Source organism: Protomyctophum parallelum (assembly GCF_964188405.1).
Source record: "Protomyctophum parallelum genome assembly, chromosome: 17".
Lineage (NCBI taxonomy): Eukaryota > Metazoa > Chordata > Actinopteri > Myctophiformes > Myctophidae > Protomyctophum > Protomyctophum parallelum.
The window spans coordinates 6,610,555-6,637,092 of record NC_139719.1 but is presented as its reverse complement, the minus strand read 5'-3'; the positions used below and the strand labels follow the sequence as shown (position 1 = coordinate 6,637,092).

Here is a 26,538-nt window from a genome sequence, read left to right as displayed (position 1 = left end):
AGGCCCTCTCACTTATTACATAATCACTCAATCACAAGAATTTGAGATAATCTCAATAGTCTATGTCTATATATATATATATATATATATATATATATATATAGTTCTTATAGTATAGTATAGTTCTTTTTTTCTAATAGTCATGATCATGTCCATGTTCATAATATATTTCCGAACATATCCAATAATAGTGGAAATAGCAGATCTATAAGACACACATCACATCATGAATCATATTTTGAAAGGAGCAGACCAAGTACATGCTTTCTAAGTATTGATGATTAAAGTGGTGTAACTGTGTGAAAATACACATTAGCATGAATCCAACACAACGCTACACAAGAATAGTGCTGTCAAACAAATCTATGAAGCCAGCATCTATGAAATCTACAGACAGTTTGATCTGCATCACAATTCTATACAATATAGTTGGTCTCTGCTTCAACTCTCTCATCTCTCTCCCTCTTCCTCTCTCTCCCCTAAGAGAGAGAAAAACGTTGCAGACCCCTGGGTACATGGCGCTTACAAAGTCAGGTAACCGACAGTTATGTATAATAACTAGGGATGTCCCTTTTTTCGTTCCCAAACCAATTACAATTTCTGTGTTAGCCGATACTGAAGTGAATACTGATACCAGTGTTCTGATCTCGTGTTGTATTTATAGCAAACTCCACATGCCCCAACATTATATTTACCTGCCAGTGTCAACCCTTTACCCTGTGTCGGATCAGTGGTTAGACTGGCATATTCGCAGATGCCGATATCAACCGATATGACAAATAAGGGTTGATATCAATACTTTTCCGATACAGATACAGTATTGGGACCTCTCTAATAATAACGTATGTACAATGGAGTTGTAAACGACATGAAACAGATGTACCGATACTAGGGGTGTCATGATATAGTAACTGCATCGATTTTCAAATCTATTTTCATTTCAAGAATCAAAGTATATCGAAATGTAAACAGCAACATTGACTTTGTATTGTATCGTATCGTTTTGCAATGCAAATAATTGGTATGTAATCATTTTGCAATGCAAATAATCGATTGTATCAATAATAAGAACTTGTGCCTTGTATTTAGCAGTTTTAAGGAGAAACGTGTTCAAATATAATGTCTATGTATTTGCCAGAGAATCACTGTTTACATATTTATATCCATATTCATACTTTTCCCCTTACAAACCCTGCACTATGCACATTCACACAGATTTAAAATAGTTACTGTATTGTAATCACTGAATCGTATCGTATCGCCATAATGAACCAATATTGTCCATGTATCGTCAACCATGTATCGTGATACGTATCGTATCGCTGTTAAAATGTATCGCTACAGCCAACCGATACCGATAAGCCAGAACTTGCATATTGGTCGATATACAGTTTACCGATCCGATACCAGTGTGTAATTAAAAACAAATATAGGACAAAACATACATTAATCACTTCAGTCCAATTTAAACTTTGGCCAATTGAAAATGAAAATAGCAGATACGCAAGCTCACAATGTGTTGCAGATTGGCTATTTTCAAAGACTTGTGAAATAGGACATTCTGCAAATGAGCACTTTTACCTTTTCCAAAAAGTACATTTTGATTACCTGACTTTCACTTGTAACTTATACAACCTACATTGCAATATTGATACTTTTGTTAAGTAAAGACATTTATTTTTTTCCACCACTGGCAGTATAGCAGCTAATGATATGAATGTGACAGTTATGCAGTGAAACACTTGTGAGGTACATCTGCCAATAGTTACCATATTACCATTATTTAAACTAAGGCTATTTGAAAGTTGTGATTAAAGCTTTGATATTAAACTTCATCAGTGATTAATCTGATCTGTTCATCATAACAAGATGGTCAGGTGCATGTCATAAACAAAGCTGTCACCTTTAGCTAGCATGAAGCAGGATCATGCTGCACTTATAGTGTCACTGACAGACAGTACTCTAAATACAGTTACACACTATTATCACACTGTGAATTTTTTTACTACTATACACACACAGTCACACACACACACTGCACGACAAGTGACGTTAGCTAGGCTATCAGCAGTGTTAGCATTGTTGTGCCTTAGCTCGTCAGCTAAATCAGCAGTCTAATATCATTATTATCATGTGTGCGTGTGAGACAGACGCAGGCTATGTGACATGAAAAACACGTCGTTAAACTACCCAGCAGAAAGGTATTAAGTGTTGTGTGACCCACCGTGCGAGACAGCTCCATGCCAGTGAGTGTGGTCGGTAAACAAGGAGACAGAGGAGAATGTTACAGTGACGAGGAGAAGATGTTGTGTATTTGAACCAACAGTCACATTTACACCGGGCGCGTCAACACTCACTGCGTGCGCACAGGACTTCCGCTATTGAGGATTTCAGAATAAAACCAGGATTCTCGTCGACTACAAGTGTGCGCGTGCGTGCGTGCGAACAACAGGAATATGCGTGCGTGCGATCAACAGGAAAATATTAATTTTCTTCTTCAGAAAAGTGTACACTTATTAATGTAATACACATTTCATAGTCATAAAGTAAAGTAAAGAATCTTGTGTAATGTCGCCGATATTACATCGGCGGGTCAGTCCGTATTCCGTAATTACTGACTGTGACAGTCTTGAGCGCATGATATTTATTTTGAAAGCAAAATGAGTCCGTTTCCGGCATTGTATCTCGTTCTCGCTGTCATGACGTATCTCTGATCACAGCTGTTCCGTCACTACTGTGACACATCAACAAACATGGCCGCTGCCTCATACCATTATAAGAATAGAGAAGGCACCCAGAGGAAACCCTGAGGCCAAATGGACATAGTGGCCGAATGAAGGTATTGCAGCCTGGCCCCAAACACATGAACGCGCTGGTCCGTTGACTATCATTGTGCACGTTCACGACGGCAGCACGCCATAGAGCAGCACGCTCGTTCGCGTTCGCGCGCGTTCGCGCACGTACAACGGCAGCGCGTTCATGTGTTTGAGGCCAATCCAACCCAGAATGCACTCTGTTCCTACACGGAAGGAGGAGTGAAATCGCCTCATGCGCTTTTGAGCAACTTAATGCAAGTGGATGGGAGGAGAACTCGGGTGTCTTCTCTATTCAGATATACTCTAAAAGCCTCAGTCATACCCACGGTGCTGTGTTGTTGCTTGCCTAGTATAGAGCGTCGCAGTCCCGCCCCCCCTCGAGAGACCCGGAAAATAAATCCCCGTTCATTTTCCTCATAGACTTTTCAGAAAGTATTTATTTAAAGACGTTCACGCCGCAGACAAAGACAACTCTTGTTGTGACAAATAAATCATGACAATAAACACAATGTTTCGGGCCAAACAAATAATTAGAAAGTAGAAAAAAAACGTCAGGTTACAACACTTTTTTTTGGTTGTTTTTCTTCTTTGTAATTATTTGTTTGGTCCAAAATATTGTGTTTGTTGTCGTGAGTTGTCACGACAAGAGTTGGCTTCATACGACGCTTAAAAGGTCTTTAAATAAATATACGTTTTGAAATGCCTATGAGGGAAAATGCATTGGGATTAATTTCCTGGGCCTGGCGTCGTCATGAAAGGGAGCGGGACTAGGCCTGGGAGTCGTCATGAAAGGGAGCGGGACTGGGCCTGGCGTCGTCATGAAAGGGGGAGGGACTGGGCCTGGCGTCGTCATGAAAGGGGGCGGGACTGGGCCTGGCGTCGTCATGAAAGGGGGCAGGACTGGGCCTGGCGTCGTCATGAAAGGGGGCGGGACTGAGCCTGGGTGTCGTCATGAAAGGGGGCGGGACTGGGCCTGGGTGTCGTCATGAAAGGGGGCGGGACTGCGACGCTCTATCGTGCAGGCTCGTTAGCCGACCGGTAACGTAATGTAACGTAACGTACCGTAACGTAACGCAACGCACCGCACTGCAACGCAACGCACCGCAACGCAACGCACCGCAATGCAACGTAACGTAAGGTAACGGTAACGCACCAGATGATGTATCTGTCCTGGGTTGGCCTCCCGTCTCGTCTGAGGCTACACACATACCTGATGACCCGACGAAGACCTGACCGATACATCCACAGTATTCCACACGTCCCTGTTGCTACACACACACACACACACACACACACCCCGTTTGTCAGTCAGTAGCCGAAGAGTGTCGTGTCACGCCCCGAAAATAGCTGATCTACAAGCTCTCAACGCATCGCTGTGCAAATTGGCGTTGTTTAGGCGTGCATGGTAACAGTTTGTGTTGTGTGTGATTTCACACCAGGATATAAGATGATGACTTGTGATGATACTGACTGTTCACGTCGAGAGAGACTGGGAAACACAGAGTGAGACAGACAGACAGACAGACAGACAGACAGACAGACAGACAGACAGACAGACAGACAGACAGACAGACAGACAGACAGACAGGGTGATGTTGCGTTGGACCATTTCCAAAACAGGAGGACCAAAGCGAGTCTATCATGCTGCTGTAGCAGTGAGGAACAAACTGTATTCCTTTGGAGGCTATGATGGATGGAACAACCAGGATCAGTTGATTGATGTCCTTGTCTTCAACACAATGTCTTTATGCTGGAAGAAGTTACCTCCAGTGAGTCCTGGAAGAGGAGACGGTCACCTTGAGGTTCCATCCAGGCGATGCTACCACACAGCTGTGCTGATAGAAGATACAGTCTACATCTGGGGAGGATACTGTGGATTGTACGACAGAGTGGAGTACAACAATGAGCTTTATGCATTTGATGTGGACGCCCACAAGTGGTTCAAACCCAGCAGGGTTTCTGGAGCTGTTCCAGAGGCGAGGAGGGGCCACTCAGCCTGTGTGTTGGGGGAGGACCTGTTTATCCATGGAGGAGACACCCAGACTGGAGTCACTAATGACATGTACAAGTTGAACACCAGCACAATGGTCTGGTCTTCAATTAACACCAGAGGAACTCCACCTCCTGCTACAAACCGTCACTCTGCTACCATCATTGGGACAAAGATGTTTGTATTTGGGGGCTGCAGTGGTGGTCGGTGCCACAACACCATCAGTGTGTTTGACACAGAGACCGACCACTGGATGAGCACACCTTCTGCACAGCTTCTTCCAGAAGGACGCTGTGAACATTCAGCCTTTACCTACAATGGAGAGCTGTACATATTTGGTGGCGTAAACCTGAATCAGACCTTCAATAATCTATGGAAATTCAACCCAGAGACCTTAACCTGGAAGAAGGTTGAGCCCAAGGGGAATGGCCCGGGTCCAATAACTGCTATGTGCTGTTGCATTATGGGAGATCGTATCATCCTCTTTGGAGGTTACTCCAAACTTGGACATCTCACACCCATAGATGACCTGTTAATCTTAGACTTGAGTCCTACTCTTAAGACGTTATGTAAGCTAGCAGTTATCCAGTACGGTCTGGATCAGACCGAACTCCCACACGACATCAGGTGGGAACTGGTAGCCATGATAACCAACAGTGTGCTCACTGCCAACAAGGTCACTAAAAGAAGGAAAAACAGAAAACATTGAGTCAACTAAACCAGACCCCATGTGACCAGTCTATGACGTCACTCATGTGCAGTATGACATCATCACTATGACGCCTGTCATCTCCATATTTGGGCAGCCCAAATCAAGGTTGCTATGTTTTGCCTTTTTCATCCTCCACGTTTTTTTTTTGTGAGGGGTGACAGCCCTTCCTATGCTGGCTAAGTGTGTTCGGCCTGTGACGTCGTGTGTGGCAATTCTCCATATCACACTGCGGCCATCTTACCATATAAGTTAATGGCAAGGTGCTACCTACAGTGGGTGCAACTTCGAATGGCCGAATGTCTGTTCATCCAAACGGAAAAGACCTACCTGATTGTATTAAACAACGTCAAACTCACCAACATTGCAGCTGTACGGAAAGCTTGAATTATTCTCTTTCTATCTGCAAAGTGTTTGTTACATAATACATTTGTTATATATACATGTTATGAGCTACTTTGTTGTGTCCTTGCAGGTGATTGTTTTTCCAAGTGCTGGAGTCTGGAAGTGCTCGTTAGATATCACTCAACTGCCCTGCATGCGTACCACCTGTTTTGAATTGGCACATAATGCAGGAGGCAGCAGGACGTCACTGTACTGAAAACGAGTGCTTCCAAACTCTGATGGAAACATGGCCGCGGTGACCCCTGACCTCTGTAGGACATGCTGGTGACCCCTGACCTCTGTAGGACATGCTGGTGACCCCTGACCTCTGTAGGACATGTTGGTGAACCTTGACCTCTGTAGGACATGTTGGTGACCCCTGACCTCTAGAACATGCTGGTGACCCCTGACCTCTGTAGGACATGTTGGTGACCCCTGACCTCTGTATGACATGCTGGTGACCCTTGACCTCTGTAGGACATGCTGGTGACCCCTGACCTCTGTAGGACATGTTGGTGACCCCTGACCTCTGTAGGACATGTTGGTGACCCCTGACCTCTGTAGGACATGCTGGTGACCCCTGACCTCTGTAGGACATGCTGGTGACCCCTGACCTCTGTAGGACATGTTGGTGACCCCTGGTGCCGACGCACCGCCTGTCCATCTCCAAAGAAAACAAAACCTCCTTTTGCATATTAACCCCTCAAAGGCGCCTCAGGTGAACACTCCCCACTCTTCCCCACCAGGCACGTGCACACATAGACATCAAAGGGGGCCTGAGCCCCTGCCCTTTTACTTTAAAAAAAACAACTGCCCTCTCCAGACCACAAATGCAGCACGGTGAAAATAATACAAATGCCCTCTTTTCCATGCCAGCAGCAGGAGAATTGCATGTTGTGCTGGACCATTTCCAAAACAGGAGGACCAAAGCGAGCCCATCATGCTGCTGTAGCAGTGAGGAACAAACTGTATTCCTGGAGGCTACTGTGATGGAGGGACCATCAACAACATGGAACAGATGGATGTCCATGTCTTCAACACAGTGTCTTTTTGCTGGAAGAAGTTACCTCCAGTTGAACCTGGAAGAGGAGACGGTCACCTTGAGGTTCTATCCAGGCGCTGGGGACACACAGCTGTGTTGGTTGAAGATACAGTCTACATCTGGGGAGGCTGCTGTGGAGTGGAGTACGACAATGAGCTTTATGCATTCGATGTGGACGCCCACATGTGGTTGAAACCCAGCAGGGTTTCTGGAGCTATTCCAGAGGAGAGGTGGAGCCACTCAGCCTGTGTGTTGGGCTGTGATTGGGCCTGTGATCGGTCCTGTCCCTGTGATTGGACCCTGTGTCCCTGTGCTGTGACCAATGGGGATCAGGGTCAGGTGATGTCTTATGTTCAGATAAAGGATGAGTTATACCTTGAGAATAACATTAAGGCCTGTCCTGTTATGACTGAGTGGCTCTGGAATATTAACTTATTACATCTGAAAGTGTAGCAGATACAACTTTACATTGCTTCACTATTTATTTATAAAAAAAAAAACTGCAGATACCTTTTCACTTTTACTTTAAAAATGTTGACAAAAATAGCAGATCCCCAAGCTCACTAGGCGCTGCGATGTGCTGCGTTGTGAGCTTGTAAATCGGCTGTCTTTGCTACTTTTGCGCGGCGCTCTTGTACGTGGAAGTAAGGCTTTAATTCACAAGAAGAAAACTAGTTGAAATAGTGGAGAGGCAAGACTTAAATAATCCTAGACTCTAGGTTTGTAGTTTTTACCTATTAATTTCCCCACAGGATCATGGTTTTTGTAGTCTTTACCAGTGAACTTCCCCCCAGCATCATGGTTCTTGTAGTTTTTACCAGTCAACTTCCCCCCAGCATCATGGTTCTTGTAGTTTTTACCAGTCAACTTCCCCCAGCATCATGGTTCTTGTAGTTTTTACCAGTCAACTCCCCCCCAGCATCATGATTCTTGTAGTTTTTACCAGTCAACTTCCCCCCAGCATCATGGTTCTTGTAGTTTTTACCAGTCAACTTCCCCCAGCATCATGGTTCTTGTAGTTTTTACCAGTGAACTTCCCCCCAGCATCATGGTTCTTGTAGTTTTTACCAGTGAACTTCCCCCCCAGCATCATGGTTCTTGTAGTTTTTACCAGTGAACTTCCCCACAGCATCATGGTTCTTGTAGTTTTACCAGTGAACTTCCCCACAGCATCATGGTTTTTGTAGTTTTTACCAGTCAACTTCCCCACAGCATCATGGTTTTTGTAGTCTTTACCAGTCAACTTCCCCCCAGCATCATGATTTTTGTAGTTTTTACCAGTGAACTTCCCCCCAGCATCATGGTTTGTAGTTTTTACCAGTGAACTTCCCCACAGCATCATGGTTCTTGTAGTTTTACCAGTGAACTTCCCCACAGCATCATGGTTCTTGTAGTTTAACAGTGAACTTCCCCCCAGCATCATGGTTCTTGTAGTTTTACCAGTGAACTTCCCCACAGCATCATGGTTCTTGTAGTTTTACCAGTGAACTTCCCCCCAGCATCATGATTCTTGTAGTTTTTACCAGTGAACTTCCCCCCAGCATCATGGTTCTTGTAGTTTTATCAGTGAACTTCCCCACAGCATCATGGTTCTTGTAGTTTAACAGTGAACTTCCCCCCAGCATCATGGTTCTTGTAGTTTTACCAGTGAACTTCCCCACAGCATCATGGTTCTTGTAGTTTTACCAGTGAACTTCCCCCCAGCATCATGATTCTTGTAGTTTTTACCAGTGAACTTCCCCCCAGCATCATGGTTCTTGTAGTTTTATCAGTGAACTTCCCCACAGCAACATGGTTTTTGTAGTCTTTACCAGTCAACTTCCCCCCAGCATCATGGTTTGTAGTTTTTACCAGTGAACTTCCCCCCAGCATCATGGTTTGTAGTTTCTACCAGTGAACTTCCCCACAGCATCATGGTTCTTGTAGTTTTACCAGTGAACTTCCCCCCAGCATCATGGTTTGTAGTTTTTACCAGTGAACTTCCCCCCAGCATCATGGTTCTTGTAGTTTTAGCAGTGAACTTCCCCCCAGCATCATGGTTTGTAGTTTTTACCAGTGAACTTCCCCACAGCATCATGGTTCTTGTAGTTTTACCAGTGAACTTCCCCACAGCATCATGGTTCTTGTAGTTTTACCAGTGAACTTCCCCCCCACCATTGGGTCTATGCTGATTACTTCTCTTTCAGTCATTCAGTGAGTTCTGCTTTTCTTCATGATGGAAACTCAATCTCCTGCTGTGGTGTGTTTTAGTATCATGCATTAATGCTGGTGGTGTGTTTTAGTATCATGCATTAATGCTGACTGCAAAATGTCAGAGTAATAAAATAATAGCAATATAAACATAGACCAAAACAAGTACACTTGCAGTCAGTGGCTCTCAAAGGCCCCTTTTCCATCGATTGGTTCAGTTCTTTTCCACCGGACGGTTCCCAATGGGAACCGGTTCAGTTCTTTTCCACCGGTTGGTTCCCAATGGGAACCGGTTCAGTTATTTTCCACCAGTTGGTTCCCAATGGGAACCGGTTCAGTTCTTTTTGGTTTTTAGTCCATGAGCCAGAGCTCCAACATTGGTGGGAAAAACTAGACCTATATTAAATTGTTTATAGGATCAATACAAGTCAATGAATACATGATAACCCTTCCACAGTAGTAGCTTTTTCATATTTCGATTATTTTGCATATTTTCCTACATAATGACTAATTTGCATATTCAAAAATGTTAAATTTGTAATACAATAAATAAATCATTGTCTTCGTGTAAGTACTCAACTTTGGAAGTTTCATGGTAATAACAATCTAATATAGGTATGGTTTTGCCCCACTCAATTAATTATTAACGCTCCAATTTTGGAACTCTGGCTCATGGACTAAGAACCAAAAAGAACTGAACCGGTTCCCCTTGGGAACCAGCCGGTGGAAAAGGGGCCAAAGTGGTGTATTCCAACTCCCAGGGGTTAGAACAACGTTCTACTGAGCCCAGAGAGGTTGGGTCTGTCTCTGGCAGAACCTCCTCTCAGGTGGGGGTCCACTGGCCCAATACACTATATCAATTGACATGAGCATGACATGAGGACCACTGCAGTACGGCATGCATACCTATAGAATCAGAATCACTTTATTTGTCATTTTCTTATATGTACTTGCATACAAAAGAACATGAAATATCGTTTCCCCTCAGTTATTGGCAGTGCAGCATAAAACATAGGGCCTATTTAAAAAACACAAGCTAAAAACTAAAACCAACACAAACAAACATTTAAAAAGAGCCCCAGACAGCATTATGGAAAAGTTAAGAGTTACCAAGTACCAACACCACGCACAACCTACGAATAAATAAAGTGGCATGGTGCTGTCCTTAAAAACAAAACGTTACCAGCACTGTTTTTTTTAAAGTGCTGTTGTGCATCCAAAGTGCATTTATTTTGTCCAGAATCCAATCTATAGAATCCAATGTAAATAAAACTAGAAAAGATCAATCTTGCAACCGGATGTGTCTCACTCTCCGGAGTCTCCGCCTCCTTGGTGGGCCGCGGCGGCCTAGCGGTCCGGGCGCCTATAGCCTGACGGCGCGTCGCAGGTTCGAGTCCCGATCTCGAGGAACTTTGCCGCATGTCTCTCCCCCAACCAACCCTCCCATCTCTCCCCATTTCCTGTCGTAATACAGTAAAAATATCAATAAAGGCAAAAAGCAAAAAATATATATATTAAAAATAAGAAGAAACCTTCCTACCAGTGACATGGTTCCATGTCTATCCGTACCATAATATCATAATTGAGCATCAGTGAGTCCACCTATACCATATTTTTTAAGATATTTTTTATTGGGGTTTTTTTTTTGAAGGGACAGACAGTAGGCTGACAGAAAACGGGAGAGAGATGGGGGGAAGACATGCAGTAAAGGCCGTGTCGGGCTCGGGAGTCGAACCCGTGGCACACTGCGACGTGCCCAGACGGTTACGCCACCGCCTGGGGCAAGTCCACCTATGCTTCCTATACTATGGCATAGCATAGATAGAGGCAGCTCCCAGCAGGATCCGCTGGGAGAACACAGCTGCGCGACATGAGACTAATTAATTAGAGCGACAGAGAGAGTTTGTGTGTGTGTGTGTGTGTGTGTGTGTGTGTGTGTGTGTGTGTACATTTAACAAAGGTGCAGACGATCAGAAATCAGCAGAGAGTGAGCAACGTGTTGCTCACGTTGAGAGTTGCGCTACTGGCCAAAACCATCTTTGCTCATACGACATGGCAGCGGCGTCAACTCCGCGGGTGCTCAGGGGCAGAAGCACCCACAGGCAAAATAATAAGCGGCGCCAATATCAATATGCAGTACCCATACTGTCCTGACTGAAATGTCCCTTCCCCAGTGGACATGTTGTCATGCACGTAGTCACATGCCTTTACGGGGGGTTGGGGGCGCTTTGGCGCAAGATAGGTGTTGGGCCGCCGCCCATGGGCATTTAAATGCTAATAAGGTGGCTTTTGTTCTGCTGCCAGGTAGAGAGTATAAATGTTGCATACAGTACAGTACAGGATTTATTTCCATTTGAAGTCTACGATGATGAAGCCACCTCCAGCAAAGAAGAGATTCGTTCAGTCCATGCTACAATTCGACGCCGCCGCTGCCGCCTCAAAGACCCGGCTGCTCCCACCAGAGCCCGCCGCCACATCGACTCCAGTGCCCACTGCTGCCGGGGGGACCGCCATATCTACTTTACCAGAGGCCGTAAGACTGGTGAAACAAGTGCTGACTGTCCCTGTCACATCATGCAGCGCAGAAAGGTCCTTTTCAGCAAGCAAGACTCAATCACCAACAATTTAATGTTATAGCTGTAAGGAGAAACACTTTCCTCGTAAGCGACCGCCACAAAGCGACTGCTTTACTGTTTATCATTGATCATGCTGAAATGTTGAAACAAGATGCTGAAACAATATAATGTGTTCGTTGTGAACTGAAACACTGTGTTCATTAGCAAACTGTAAATAAAGAAAAAAAACTCGTTTTTTTCCACCGCTGGGGGGGGGGGGGGGGGCTGCACCCACCGCCGTTTTAGGAACCTGACGCCTCTGCAACATGGGGTAATTATTTTAACCCTCAGAAACTAATGGAAATGTCAATTACCTAATTTACTTTATGCTATCTGTTGACAGGAGTAGTTCCCAAACGTGTCAAACTCCCTCCCTCCTGTCACTGTATAATAATATTATTCTATCTACAAAGTAGATATGTATTTTACAAAATTTGATGGCGATTTTTTTTTTTATTATTTACTATAGTCCTACTAGACCCCAAGAAATTACATCTGGTCACAAAAGATCATGAGATCTACTGAATGTGACAAACTCACATATTGAGCCTATACACACAGTATAAGCCTTCCCCTAAGCCTGCTACCTTCACATTCAGTAGATCCTGTGATCTTCTGTGGCCAGATGTAATTTCTTGGGTTTTATTAGGACTATAGTAAATAATAATAAAAAGAAATCACCATAACATTTTGTACAAAAATACATATTTAGCCCCATGCTCGAATGCCCCCGCCCCCCTGTCCCTAAAGTCCCTAAAACGAAAGAAAGCAGCAAATGAAAAGAAATTAACACTCATCTTTTACTTTCTCTAATAACAACCTAAAACATGAATCATGAAAAAAACTAAAGTTGTCCTTTAAAGGTGTTTGCTCAAGGACACGTTAGCTTTCCTTGAGCCACTGCCGCCCCCAAGTGGTTCAAGTGGAGATGTTCAAAACAAAATGTTTGATGTTAAAAGGTTCAAGTGCTTACTGCATCAAAGGTAACCACCAACAAAGAAAGAAAGATATAATAGCAAATCTACGCGCTCAGATCGGCTATTTTTTACAATATTTCACAATATTTATCAGTGGAACCGAGTCAAACAAAAATGTAATGCAGGGGGGGGGGGGGGGGGGGGGATCACGGCCTTAAAAGGTTGAGAACACTGCCCTAAAGCAATGATTATCAGAACATAGATCTATTCATGATCTATTTAATGAAAAGGTTTCACTTAAACCCTATAGAATGCATTCAACTATGAGGAGTGGCCCCCTGCTCCATGGTAAGTTGAATGCATTCAAGGGGGCCCTCATTCTGGTCTGTCATGTGTCCGTCAGTGGTAAGCCTGGAAAAACTTTAATTTCCTTCTACCAGGTTAGCAAGCAACAGGTTAAGTGACATTCATAAGATCCGTGGGGCATGGGAGCGGAGGGGGAGAGAGATTTCTCTATAGTCTGTCCGTCTGTCTTCCCCCCATGTGTTTTTTGGAGGGAGAGGTATAGGGCAGGCAGCTCACCTTATAGTTTCCATTCCAGAGTGCAGGCTGGTAATTGTGTGTTGTGTGCTACAGTGCTGGTAGATGTAATGACATGGTGTACATATAGCCACAATACAGCAGCCAGTGTGCTGGGTCTTCATGGGGCTTTACATCTCTTAAAGGGATATTTCACTTTCAAACATGGTTTTTGGGGTCATTTTCTGGCTTTTGCATTTCACCCCAGACTGTTTTTAAGTGGCCTCATTCAGTAGGCCTACATTTAGATTATTTGGGATTCATTTGATCAGACATCCCCTTCCTATACCCATTTTAACTTTGAACTCTATAGCTATAGTTTAACCATGATGATAGATTAATTGAAAACACCCGTCCTTGGTTCTGGCAGTGGTGACTGATATTGTCCTTAATGTGTGAAGAGGCTGTGGTTACTTTTTCCCATACATTTTTATAATATTTTTTTTGGGGAAAAATAGGTCTATCATATTATTATATTGTTAATGACTTTATTAACAGTTTGCGTGGACAGGCTTGTTTCCATATAAGTGTCCTAACTAACTGTATAGTCCGGCAGCCGACAGGCTTCTTTTGTTTAAAGTGGGAAATTTGGTATACGTATAGTATTTTTTATTGGCCTAAAATATTGTTGTATACATTCATGAATCCACTTGCTGAGCAGCTGTCGGTATTGAGCAATTTAATGGTTTTATACGGGTTTCTTGTGACCCTCCCAATTAACATCCCGTATAAGGCAAAAATTTCAAACTGTCAAACTAGGGGGGTTTTCATGATTCTGAATCCATGATTCCAAGCATTAGTTTTGCACAAAAAACACTCCTTGGGCTAAAAACGGCCGTAGGTGCCCTTTCAGAGCGGATTTGAACGAGTCATGGGATTCGCATGTCTTAATGACTGTTGGTAGGGCGTTCCACATTTTGGTGGCATAGGAGCGAAAATAATTAAGTCCCTTGTTTGTGCCGAATCTGGGTTGCACATGGTTTGTTGCACTCCCTCTGGTGTTGTGGGTGTGGACTTTGTTTACATTAAGGAAGTATTTGGACAGGTACATGGGTATCTTGGTGGTGTATCGAATCTTGTGGACCAGACCCATTGCAATTTGCAAGATGCTGTACTCTGTCTTCGCCAAGTAGGAGCCTGACAAGTTTGTTTTGGGAAGTCTGGAGCCTTGTTTTACGGGCCTTTGATGTGCTGTGGTACCAAGAGGTGCATGCATAGTCAAAGAAACCTTGTACGATGGCTCCTGTTAATAGGGTCTTCAATGTGTTTTTGTTGACCACTAGTGAGGAGAACCTGTAAAGGAATCTAACTAAATAACTTACCTCAAATCTTTGCTTCTGAAGGTCCCTGGCATAAAACATTCCCCCCCCCCCCCATTTCCCCTCACTGTATATGTATCTTTTCCCTTTTTGCTTACTATATGATGAATTCCTGTTCTGTTCTTTAGCTACATAGAAGTGTCTATTCTATTTGTATGTCTCTAAATGTTTTGATGAATTGAACAATGTGTACCCTGTTGTAAACAAGTGTAATGCTTAATTGGGTCGTCCACTCACAGTTAACAGTCTTTGTATTGAGTTTGTGCTTGAAATGTACTGTAATTCTGCAAATGTTAATAAATATTTCAATCAATCAATCAAAGGGGCGTAACGCGAAGGTTTGCGGCCAAATAGCAATTTGGGGTTGCTTGACATGTATTCAATCAATCAATGCGGAGTAAAGTGACGAATAGCGACCTCTGGAGGCTAATAGGTGACAGTAGGTCTACCCTACAGTTGTAGATGGGCGGTCCAATAGCAGAATAGAGGTCTCCTCCAGCTCCGGTGTGAGAAGTTTGTAGTGCAAGGGACGGGTTTGGAGTGGACGTGCGTGTGCCCAGCTGATCCGGACACTGGAGGACCACTAGGGAGTTTTGTGACATACTGGTTTGTTTTGTTTGGACGTGTCTCAGTCTGTATGTGTAGGCTACATGCCTACTGATCCGGACACTGACTGTGGAGTTGGGAAATAAGAGTCTGCAGAGAGAGGACAGCTTCACTACTACTGAGTACTGGACAGCGCATGGTAAGATCATCATCAATTCATAATAGTATACTTACAATCTGTTATTAAATACCTTTTCATGGATGTTAGAATACCGGCCTGTGCAACCTGCAGCAACATATCTTCTATTAAAGGTTGGGTATAAGTGATTAGGGTAGGCTGTACCTTGTGTTAAATAGCTCTATTCTGATAGTGATCACAATGATCACTATATATCAGTGATATATATACATACATATTAGGCTCTCTTTAGGCTCTCTATTAGGCTCTCTCCTGCTCTTTAATAAACAGGACAGGTCGGGATAGAACTTTTATCCAATCAGGATAGAGAACTCAGACAGGATACAGATTAAACAAGTGAAATTGGAACTGATGACACAAAGAAATGAACCGACAAAATTGGAACTGGAACAATGTGAGTACTGAACAAGGGTAACAGGTACGGTCGCCCCTTTTCCATCTCGCCCCATTACCCTCACTTCCCCTACTTTAAACATGTGTAAGTTTGTAGGCTACTTAAATCAGAAAACATGCTTTCAATATGGAACAGATAGACTATAGAGTTTATTTTTATGTCATAACCTATAATATCTCAAGTATCATGAATATTTACATTGTCACTATCTCATATTCAAGAAGTGAAATGCAACATGAGGTCCTCAATGAGGTAATACAAACTAAGATAATATATATGAACAAACAAATAGGCCTAATTAAATAAACAAACAAACATTATAGGCTACATTAATACATGAAAGAAAGAAAGAAAGAAAGAAAGAAAGAAAGAAAGAAAGAAAGAAAGAAAGAAAGAAAGAAAGAAAGAAAGAAAGAAAGAACAAGAAGCCTTTATAAGCATAACATAATAACTGAAGAAAAGTATACTGTACGTTTAAGGAATAATTGCATATAAAGCAAAGCCATTTTCTGCATAAAATGAACAGTATAGCAGCAATAGTGACAGCATCTACAGTATTGTAAAGCAGCATTATTGCCTGATCACAGAGAAGAAGTCTGAAGTTGATTCATACAAAAATATAGCCTATTTATGACATGTATAGGCAATAGTTTCTCCTTTTATACGTGTTTATAGACATACAATGTGTGGTGTTTTGCAGTTTGAACATTCTTTGTATTTCATGGGCCCATTATAATGTTTTGTTTAGCAGACATGAAAGCCATATGTTTAGATATCAAAGCATTTGTTTAAGTGTTAGGTTTGAGTGCACTCAGGATTGTGCATGGAGTCGTTTCTCCTTGTAATTATGCAGACAGACTTATAACACCGTTCAAAACAGAAGGCACCTCATGGCCAACATGCTGGGTTTGCATTCTGAGTTTTTACTGGTGCTATATATTTGACAGTGGTGGAAGCATTGTGTGTGTGTGTGTGTGTGTGTGTGTGTGTGTGTGTGTGTGTGTGTGTGTGTGTGTGTGTGTGTGTGTGTGTGTGTGTGTGTGTGTGTGTGTGTGTGCATGTGTGTGTGCACGCGTGTGCGCACGTGTGCGTGCGTGCATGCGTACGTGTTTTACTTAATGTATAGGGTAAGTGATTTTCCTTTGTTACAAGTGTTAAATAGCTCCATATTCTTCTTCTTCTTCTTCTTCTTTGGTAAAGAGTATGCATTTCTGGTCGGGATACAATTTTAGTGAGAGAACTCACACAAGATACAGGATAAACAATTGAAATTGGTGGCACAAAGAAATGAGCAGTCACAATTGGAACTGGAACATCAAGCTAATAAATGGGTACTCTCCTGATTGGCTGATATTTGGCAACCCACCTGAAAATGTATTTCAATCAATCAAATCAATCGGAAACCAAAATGTCATGATTGTGCCAACCCTTCTTAGTATCAGGTCACCATGTCACATAACCTGAGTGTAGAGTAGGAGAGTAGCGGCACGCTTTGATCTCGCCACAAAGCGGGTGCCTATGGGCTATAGTTCCAAACATTGCTCCTATGGCCGGAACTATCCCATTGAGATAGAATGAGCACTTGCGCATTCCATTGTTACAATGGGAGTCAACGCTAGTGTCGCCACTCTCTTACTATATTACTCTGACATGAACCATGCAGGTCAGAGGGTCATCTGTCAACTATCAGTGATCATGTGGTCAGGTCAACCATGTTCAGTCAGTCATGTGACAGTAAGGAGTAATAGTCCATAATGGCACACAATTGTGCACACTTACCACCTAAGACAGTGTTTTGCCAAGGACCGCCCATGCCTTCTTCTGATTAGTTGAAATGAAATAACTGTTCCAGTGCCATATAAGGAGAGTTGCGTCACTGCCGTTCACTTCATCCGGGCAGTTTTCTACAGTGAATCTATTGGCGAATAGTAACAAAGTGCTGAACCGGAAGTGTATGGAATGTCTATGAGTCTATGAGCGTTTGTCACTATTTCGACTTTCGAGGTACATGAACTATGTGACCGGTGCTGTTTCTGAGCCCTCATTGGCTCAACTCTCCAATAGAAGGCTCTGAATGTTTCTATCCCTGTTTTATTCGGTAGTTTTTGTCTGCGACGGAGGCGTGCGATCTGAAGCAGACGTGAGTTGCTGTGACAAACGTCGGAAAGTCTGTCTCAGCCGACTCAGTGCCGTCCGAGTTATGGACAGAGTCGAGTTATAGGGACAGAATCGTAATTCGTGTTTTGGGGTGAGCGTTAGGCACAACTGTCAATCGCAGTGTGTCTTTCCTGGGACTTGGCAAAACAATGTTGTAGATTGTATATGTTACAGCCAGTATAATTGGAAGACCAGTCAGATTGAAAAATGAGTGGCTGTTTTCTTCGAGTTCACCAGCCCGGATTTCTCAAGACTAAACGAGAGGGAATCCCCGCTTCGCCACTGGGCTGGGATTCAGACTGTGCTACATGACTGTGCTACTTGTCACTAACAGTCAGTGTCAGGACAAAATGTGTCAATGGAAGAGTAGCCTACAGGCGCTCCACCTTAACCCACTGCAGTGCAATGGTTCTCAAAGTCCTCTTAAAGGGATATTTCACTTACATAAAATATCAAATTTGGGTTATTCTATCGTCTACTAATGCAAGCTTATGCGAACACCCCAGACAGTTTAGTTCCTCGATTTCGTATTTAGATATTAATTTGATCAGTCTGGTACAGATCGCCTGTAAGGTAATGCTGCCACCGAGCACAGGGCTCAGGCCATAGTTATACTCTATTAGCTGCCAGAAGGACAAGATGAACCGTAACAGACAGGTTGTCATCTGCCATCATTCCCAGCGGAAACATCTTTGCTCCTACACTACAAGCTACCATATTTCATGTCATAATGCATTATATGAGTAATAAGTGATGGTGACATAAAGGTTATGTGTAAACAACCATGACAACATAATTTCTTCCTCACAGCAGGTCAGCATGTCAAATAGATAAACCAGGAGGTCAGAGGCTCATCTGTCAACTGTCAGTGTGTTATCATGTGACAGCAAGGAGTAATAGTCCATAAATGTTTATTCACAGTGGTGTAAAGTAACTAAGTATGTTTACTCAAGTACTGTACTTACCGTAGTACACTTTGAGGATTATTATTATTTTTTTCTTTACTTTACTGGAGTACCAATGTTCAATACTTTTGCTTCTGCTCTACTACATCTCAGAGGCAAATGTCTGTGGATTGGTGTGCCGAACACGAAGGAACGAGGCGTAGGGAGAGCGTGCGGGCGGCCTGGTTGGAAAAAAACATAACAAAAGAAACGGCTGTGAACGGGGGAGGCTGACAATCACAACCCCAGCGCCCAATGACGGCCAGCGGGGCGGGGCTAAAGGTGCAGGCTAAACGGGCACCACCTGTTCCGCCCCTTGTTTTTCTCACTTATACTGGCTTCTCACTTGTACTGTAACAGTTCCACATGCTACTCAGAGTTGAGCCCGGCCGGGTCGTATGGAAGACCAAACAAGAGCGAATCCCTGCTTGGCCAGGGGAGATAGCTGGGCTTATGAGATTCCGACAGTGCTACTTGTCAACCAGCCATTGTCCTGCCTGATATACCGGGGTCAAAATGTCTGAACGGACAACACCAGTCACGTCGTCAAGCTGAATGCAATAATCCTGATGAAAGGCTCTGCCTCTGACTGAAGACATTAGTGAGGTTATGAAATCCCGCGGGATTTCCCCCTCTCTTATGTAGGCCTATACTGTCTGTTCTGGGCCAGTGCTACAGTATGGTCCCACCTGTTACATATACTGTATGATTAGTGCCTGGATATCACAAGATATCACAAGATAACACAAGAAAACTAGATTTTGGAGGCTTGACATTGGTAAAAGATCAATACTGCAGCATGAACCATGTCATAACCACAGGAGCAGGAATGTGTATGTGTGTGTGTGTGTGTGTGTGTGTGTGTGTGTGTGTGTGTGTGTGTGTGTGTGTGTGTGTGTGTGAGAGAGAGAGAGAGAAGGGAGAAGCTACTGTAGCTTGGGATAAAAGCATCCATTGGAATGCTTGTGAAGAGGCAGCCAAGTTTTGCAAAGTGTGCTCTCTCTCTTTCTCTTTCTCTCTCTCTCTCTGCAAGTGCATATGTGCGCATGCGCGCGTGTGTGTGTGTGTGTGTGTGTGTGCGTGCGTGCATGCGTGTATGTGTGCAAGCCTGTGCCAACGTACACGTGCTCTACTGACTACTGCACACCGACCCACTTTCATCTGCATTATGTGCCCACGTGTGTGTGTGTGTGTGTGTGTGTGTGTGTGTGTGCGTGTGTGTGTGTGTGTGTGCGCAGAGTACGAGATGTCCCCTGTTGATGGTTATCAGAACAGTGACTAAGTCCTGGAGCCGCTCAGATCTGTATCTCTCTCGCTCTCTCGCTCTCACTCTCTCATACGCATGCACACACACGCACCTACCCAACACCCCCCCCCCCCCACACACACACACACACTCACCCATATATATATTATATGCTTATAGGATACATCAAAGGCAGGTCCGTCAGATCTTATCCCGCCACGTTCTTAAACACCTGCTTTTTTGCTGGGGGGGGGGGGGGGTTATCCCACAATCTCCCTTTGTTATAGAATCAACAAACACAGCTAAATCCTTATGCTAGCTTTGTACATGAAGATAATACTTTGGTGTGTGTGTGTGTGTGTGTGTGTGCGTGCGTGCGTGCGTGCGTGCGTGCGTGCGTGCGTGCGTGCGTGCGTGCGTGCGTGCGTGCGTGCGTAACAGTAGGATAATGTTCTTTGTCTGGCTGCACATCAGTTTGGTTGGAGTTGATATAGGAGAGCGTGGTGTGTGTGTTTGTGTGTGTTTAGCTTCATTAAAAGCAGTCAGGCATCCTGGTGGGTTTGTGTAAGAGAGAGGGTGTGTGTGTGTGTGTGTGTGTGTGTGTGTGTGTGTGTGTGTGTGTGGGGGGGGGGGGGGGGGGGGGGGGGGGGGCGGGTTGCAGGACATAATTTGTCAACAGTCCCGTAATTCAGTTCCTGGGATTTCTTTTGAGCGCCTTGACCTTTGACCCGGGGCTGTGAGAACAGACTTCAGGGGTCGTCAAAATGTCACAAGATCCCCCCCACCCCCCTCACACTATCTCATACTTTTCATTTAAACATTCACAGCATTTGAGTCGTAAAGGGATATTTCACTTTCAAACCTGTTTGGGGTATTTTTAAGGTTTGTGTTTCACACCATGGTTAAGTTGCTTTATTCAGTATTTCGATATTTTATATAAATGTTATCAGTCACGCCCCCTTCCCATAACTTCAAACTCCATCTTAACCATGTTCCATTATTCGAAAACACCTGTCCGAAAATAGAGCTGCGGAGCCAGACGGGGCAAAGCCATTTGTCTACTGAGCAAGCCTCTGAAATGAGTTTTCTCAGACAGGTCACAGGTGGCTTTAAGTCAAAGATTTTCGTACCTTTGACTATATGTGACCAGATTTGACTGAGAGACTGCCATCGCGCACATTCCAGCTTTTCACCAGAGGAGAAAACCTTTTTTTTTCCAAAATTAGTTAATAGCACAGGCAGACTCTTCACATACTAGAGCATGTCTGAAATAAGTGTCAAAGCTGAAATTGACTTGTAAATATGAAAAAAAAAAAGCTTAAACATGTAGCTATTGTAATGTTAGAGACCACAGAAGTGAACCTTTCAAGCCTGTTTTCTCAACTCGCTGTTTTCTGCAAGACATCACTCTATAAGCCATATCTCCAAAACTGGTGGGTCAAACTGAACAACCAATATGTCAATTTGAAGCTATATGATTCCCTGCTTTGATATGAAATGAAAAAACTAAAATTCAAAAAAATCCAATGGCAGTCTCCCAGTCAAATTTGGTCACATATTTTTAAAGCCTGTGACCTGTCTGAGAAAACTCATTGCAGACACTTGCTCGGTAGACAGAGGACTTTTCCCCGTCCGGCTCAGCTCTCTTTTCCTCACATTCATAAATAGCACATCTACAAGCTCATAGCGTGGCACAAAGTGACATGAGCTTGTATTTTTGAATAGTCAAATTAATCTAAAATGACACAGATGCTTTCCCGGTTTTAATGTGTTAAACTGCTGTCTGTGTCATGAATAGGCTACATACATCCACACAGGATAGAATAGAATGCAACTATGACGTGCCAACACGTGGTTGATCTTTCACCGTGAATAAAACCGTCAACCTGGCATCACCAAATTAAGAGTTTGACGTGAAAAATACCCACATTGTTTATTCATCCTTTACATTTACAGCAACCTCGGTCTCACCTGGAGATGGTCATAAAATGGTCTTAAAGCGTGTTTAATTGCAAGTAAGAGACGCCTTGCGCTTTTTCGTTAACTGCCTGTTGTCCTCAGCACCTGCCGCTAAGTGTGCTAACAAACATTCAGGTGTTCTTTCCTCCCCAGCAGACCCCCTGAGGCAGCTGTGTGGTCCCTCTGGCTGACCTCTTGACCCGTTTGTGTCTGCTAAAATGCTGGGACTCACCGGCCGCTGTAGCCTGATTTACTGTGCTGCTCATTGGGCAAGCCTCTGCCATAGTTCACCCCCAAAATGTTTTCCTTTTTTTCCTATTGATTACTCACCCCATGGAGACTTGAATTGATATGTTTTTGTGTTTTTGCCGCAGTAGTGGTTAGTTGGTTACTACAGATTTCTTTTTTCAGGTCTTTAATAGGTTTAATGGAGTGGTTCTCAAAGTGCGGTCCGGGGGACCCCCAGAGGTGTTTGAGGGGGCGGTTCCAGGGGGGGGAACACCAGCTAACTTATTGGTAGTTAGGAACCAAATGGAAAGAGGGAAGTCTGGACTCTGGAGGGCTCTGCTGCCTGGAACTTGTTGCCCCGCATGCACGACTCAACATGTAGCCTATAAATGGCCATGGCCATGAAAATGTTGCATCAGGGACCCCACAACAAGATTTGTGTTATAGTAAAATGTTTCAAAAATATTCCAAATTAGCAGCTAGCAGATCCACAAGCTTGTAGATTGGCTACTTTCAAGTAGCCGAATCATAGTGAAAAAGGACTTCCGCACACCCATGCAGTTCAAAAGCAGGTGCGTAGGCCTACTGCAGACGACAAACTATTAGAAGGATATATCCGGACACTGCCACTTGCACGTTCAAGAGTAGTTTTTAATGCAACACTGACCAACAGCTGACCAACAGCAGGTCGGTTGGACTCTATTTTAGGTCCAGTGGAACGGAGCTCACCGTCACCACACTGTCCACCAACAAATTAATTACAATGTCCACCTACAGTAGGGCCTCTTCATGCTACTGTCGTTGCGTGTCCGTGCGTGACATTCACACAAGCACGCAAGCACGTCACACGCAAGCAAGTCAGTAAACACTTGCCTCGATGTGTCATTCCAGGTCTCCCATCATGCATCCTGCTGGCCTTCTCTCCCTCCTGTTCCCCGCGCTGCTCCTTCAAGGTAGGATGACGTTCCACTGTGAACACATTGACTGCCATTGGTTTATATTGATTAAGTTAAATTGCACTCTTCACCAACGTATGACTGGCTTTAGGTTCCTAAGCGAACAGAAAAAAAGGGAAATGAATCGGAAGTGAAAAGTCTGCCTCCATCCGCCAGATTGGTCAAAACAAGCTTTATTCACAGCCCACAACTAATACCCGCCGGGCAATACCTTCAGTGATGCTTGCGGAACTCCACTTTGTCTCGTTCCTGCATGACTGCATCACTGCCGTGCCAGTAACAAATAATTGCAGTGTAAAGTGTAATATTTGCCTCTGAGATCTAGTGGAGTATAAATAAAAGTACTGCAAATTGGAAAGAATCAAGTAGAAAGTAAAACTACCTCAGAATTGTACTTAAGTCAATTTACTTTGTTACTTTCCACCACTGCCTAACCTACATTTATAGAAGGTATGTGCGTGCATAAAATGAATTGCAAATCGAGTGGCAAAGTGAGTGGCAAAGTGAGCTTAAAGGAGAATTCCATACTAAAAGGCTTTCTTACCTTTCTTTGTAGTCGTTACGTCCCCACCAAAGAGGTCCAGGTGTTATTGTGTGAAAAAGCTCCTTATTGGCTATTTCCCCTACCATAAGCCCTAAATGAATTGCATTGAATTGAATGGGAATTGAATGGGGCTATGGGGTGTTGTGCTAATTCACTTATTTCCATCGCTCAAAATTATAATGTCTTTGTATATATCCTCTCTTCATAATGTAAATATTATCCCAAGCGGCACACTTTACTACTTCTTTCGATGGAAATAAGCGAATTAGCATAACACCCCATAGCCCCATTCAATTCCCATTCAATGCAATGCAATTCATTGAGGGCTTATGGTAGGGAAAATAGCCAATAAGGAGTTTTTGCACAAAAAAACACCTGGACCTCTTTGATGGGGACGTAACAACTACAAAGAAATGTAAGAAAGATAAGAAAGCATTCTAGCATGGAATTCTCCTTTAATGTAGTTTAATGTCGTTTAATGCAACCAGATAGGACTTTTCTGTTTGGATGTCAAGGCCAGAAAGTAGTTTTTTTGCCATTTAGTAGGCGTTCATCATCATACTTACAGGTATGATGATGATGTCACGCGCATACCCGCTATTCAAGTGGGTGGCCACTGATAAGCCGACTTTTACTATAAACATCACGTGAAACTATAAGCTCTGGATTCTTTACATCAGTGGTTAGATCAGCGAGACCAATAGTGCCCCCCATACACCGCACGCACGCGCGCACACCAGGTAAACAATGAACCTGGCATCTGTCTAAATACCATGCTACCTACATTACATTTCTCACACTTTGTGGTCAAGAAAAGAAAAAAAAAACTTTAAGAGAACACCATCACGACATCTCCAATCACATTCAGTGTAGGAAACGGACAAAAGGACATATTTACTCTCGACCCAATGACCACATGCTGCACCCATGTACAACTAAATGTAACTCAAGTCTACAATTAAAGCCGTTTCGCCGTGCTCGTCTAATTACCGGGCGAGTCAAACGCTCCTTGTGCGTTCATTTGTAGCTCACTGTCAGCTGGTCACCTGAATCACCGGGGATAATGAATATCGGCCCTCGTGGTGAGGGCCCTGCGGCCATTCCGACAACTAAGCTGTTTCCAGAAATGACATGCTTTAGCACCGTCTAAAGTATTTACTGTTAGCCGTGCCGAGACTTTGAACTTCCAGAAACCAGACTGCTGGTCTCTACCCCTCCACCCCCTCTCAGAGATAACCCAAATGACAGGTTGCAGGGTCTCCTACATGAGTCTTATTTTCTTCATAAATTAACAGACTACCTTGAGTGTCGCGCAGAGGTAGCAGAAAGTGCTTAAAGGTAGGGTAATATACATATTTATATAGAGGTTTTTCCCCCAGTAATAGGGGCCTCCCTGTCTCTCCAGCTCTTGAATAAATATAAAATACATTTTCAGGTAGGTGACAGCATTGCAGCCAATCAGGAGAGAGAGTACCCATTCATCAGCTTCAATTTCATATTGTTCCAGTTCCGATTGTGACTTCTCATTTATTTGTGTCATCACTTCCAACTAAAACTTCACTTGTTTATAGTCTGTATCCTGTCTGAGTTATCTATCGTGATTGGATAACATTGGTATGGTATCACTCCATCAGAATATATCAGAATATAGAGCACACTTATTTTATAAAAATTTAACCAATGAAAAACCACTAACGACAACAAAACACAAGAGCTTGTGACTAAATAACAACTACTGTACATTGGATCCATTGGAACGCAGGTATATGTGTTTTTTCTTTTCATTACCTTGAAAAGTAACGTAAATACATGCTTTTTTGCATGACTAGCGAAATCCCCACAGTTGACGCAGACGCAGTGAACTGAACCTTCACACATACAGTACTACAGTACTAAAGCCTGGCGTTCCCCCCAGTAAATTCCTGCACCCTAAATCCCTTGGCACTCCTCTGCGAATGACATGGGTGGGATTATCGCCACTGATGGGGGTCCGTTTCCACTTCAGTGGCTTAGGTTTTTTTGTTCTTTTTTGTTTTCTTTCCCCCACAGAGGTTTCACCCAGTTATGTCAAAAAGAAGGTGTGATAAATCTGCCTGGGGTTGCGGCCCTCAGGAAAGCAATGCTTCCCAAGTCCCTGAGCTTTTGCACTTATCACGTAAATCGTTTGCCTGCCAATATATACTCTTTGTTATATAAAAGTGGGCTGCAGGTGAGATTTGTTGTGAATTTGTTTACAGATCCTAATGGTTTGACAAAGCTAATGCAAAAAGGGAGGGAAAGAAAATGGCCGATCTACAAGTTCACAGTGCAAACGTGTTGATTGGCTATTTCTGCCGATTAGGACATGCCCAGAATAAGGAGGTTATAGGATCCAAGTGGGAGGGAAGGAAGCATGGAACATCGTTGAGATGTTTTGCTCGCCCCCGCCCAAACACACTGCCCAAAGGCTGTCATTAGAATGTCTGCCAATGAATCATGTCCGTCATTACCACATTAAAAACAGGAAAGAATCTGTATCATTTCAGATTTATTTGGGGGCGGCGGTGGCTCAGGGGTAGAGTGCCTGGATGGTAACCGTAAGGTTGCCAGTTCGAACCCGGGCTCCCCCAGAGTTACTGTCGAAGTGTCCTTGAGCAAGACACTGAACCCCTAATTGCTCCCGATGTGCTAGTTGGTGCCTTGCATGGTTTCCGCTGCCATCGGTGTGTGAATGGGTGAATGTAATGCACAATCTCTGTAAAGCGCCTTGGATAAAGGCGCTATATAAATGCACCATTTACTATATAAATGCACCATTTTATTTG

At 43.6% G+C, this 26,538-nt stretch overlaps 3 protein-coding genes across 3 annotated transcripts in view; 2 read left to right on the top strand and 1 right to left on the bottom strand.

Moving 5' to 3' along the window:
- The window catches only part of ccdc186 (coiled-coil domain-containing protein 186), a 74,539-nt gene extending 72,258 nt beyond the window's left edge, over positions 1–2,281 (bottom strand). The window contains 1 exon segment of the mRNA XM_083786933.1: positions 2,225–2,281. The gene's annotated coding sequence lies outside the window, so the exon portion shown is untranslated.
- LOC310874993 (nucleolar transcription factor 1-like) overlaps positions 1–17,211 on the top strand; it is a 499,750-nt gene extending 482,539 nt beyond the window's left edge. The window contains exon 16 of the transcript XR_014570603.1: positions 17,181–17,211. The gene's annotated coding sequence lies outside the window, so the exon portion shown is untranslated. The remainder of the gene's footprint in view (positions 1–17,180) is intronic.
- Positions 15,096–26,538, top strand: part of vwa2 (von Willebrand factor A domain containing 2) — a 34,989-nt gene continuing 23,546 nt past the window's right edge. The window contains exons 1-2 of the mRNA XM_083787982.1: positions 15,096–15,306; positions 23,126–23,187. Of these exons, the coding sequence (XP_083644108.1) occupies positions 23,136–23,187 (52 nt within the window). The 5' untranslated portion in view covers positions 15,096–15,306; positions 23,126–23,135. The remainder of the gene's footprint in view (positions 15,307–23,125; positions 23,188–26,538) is intronic.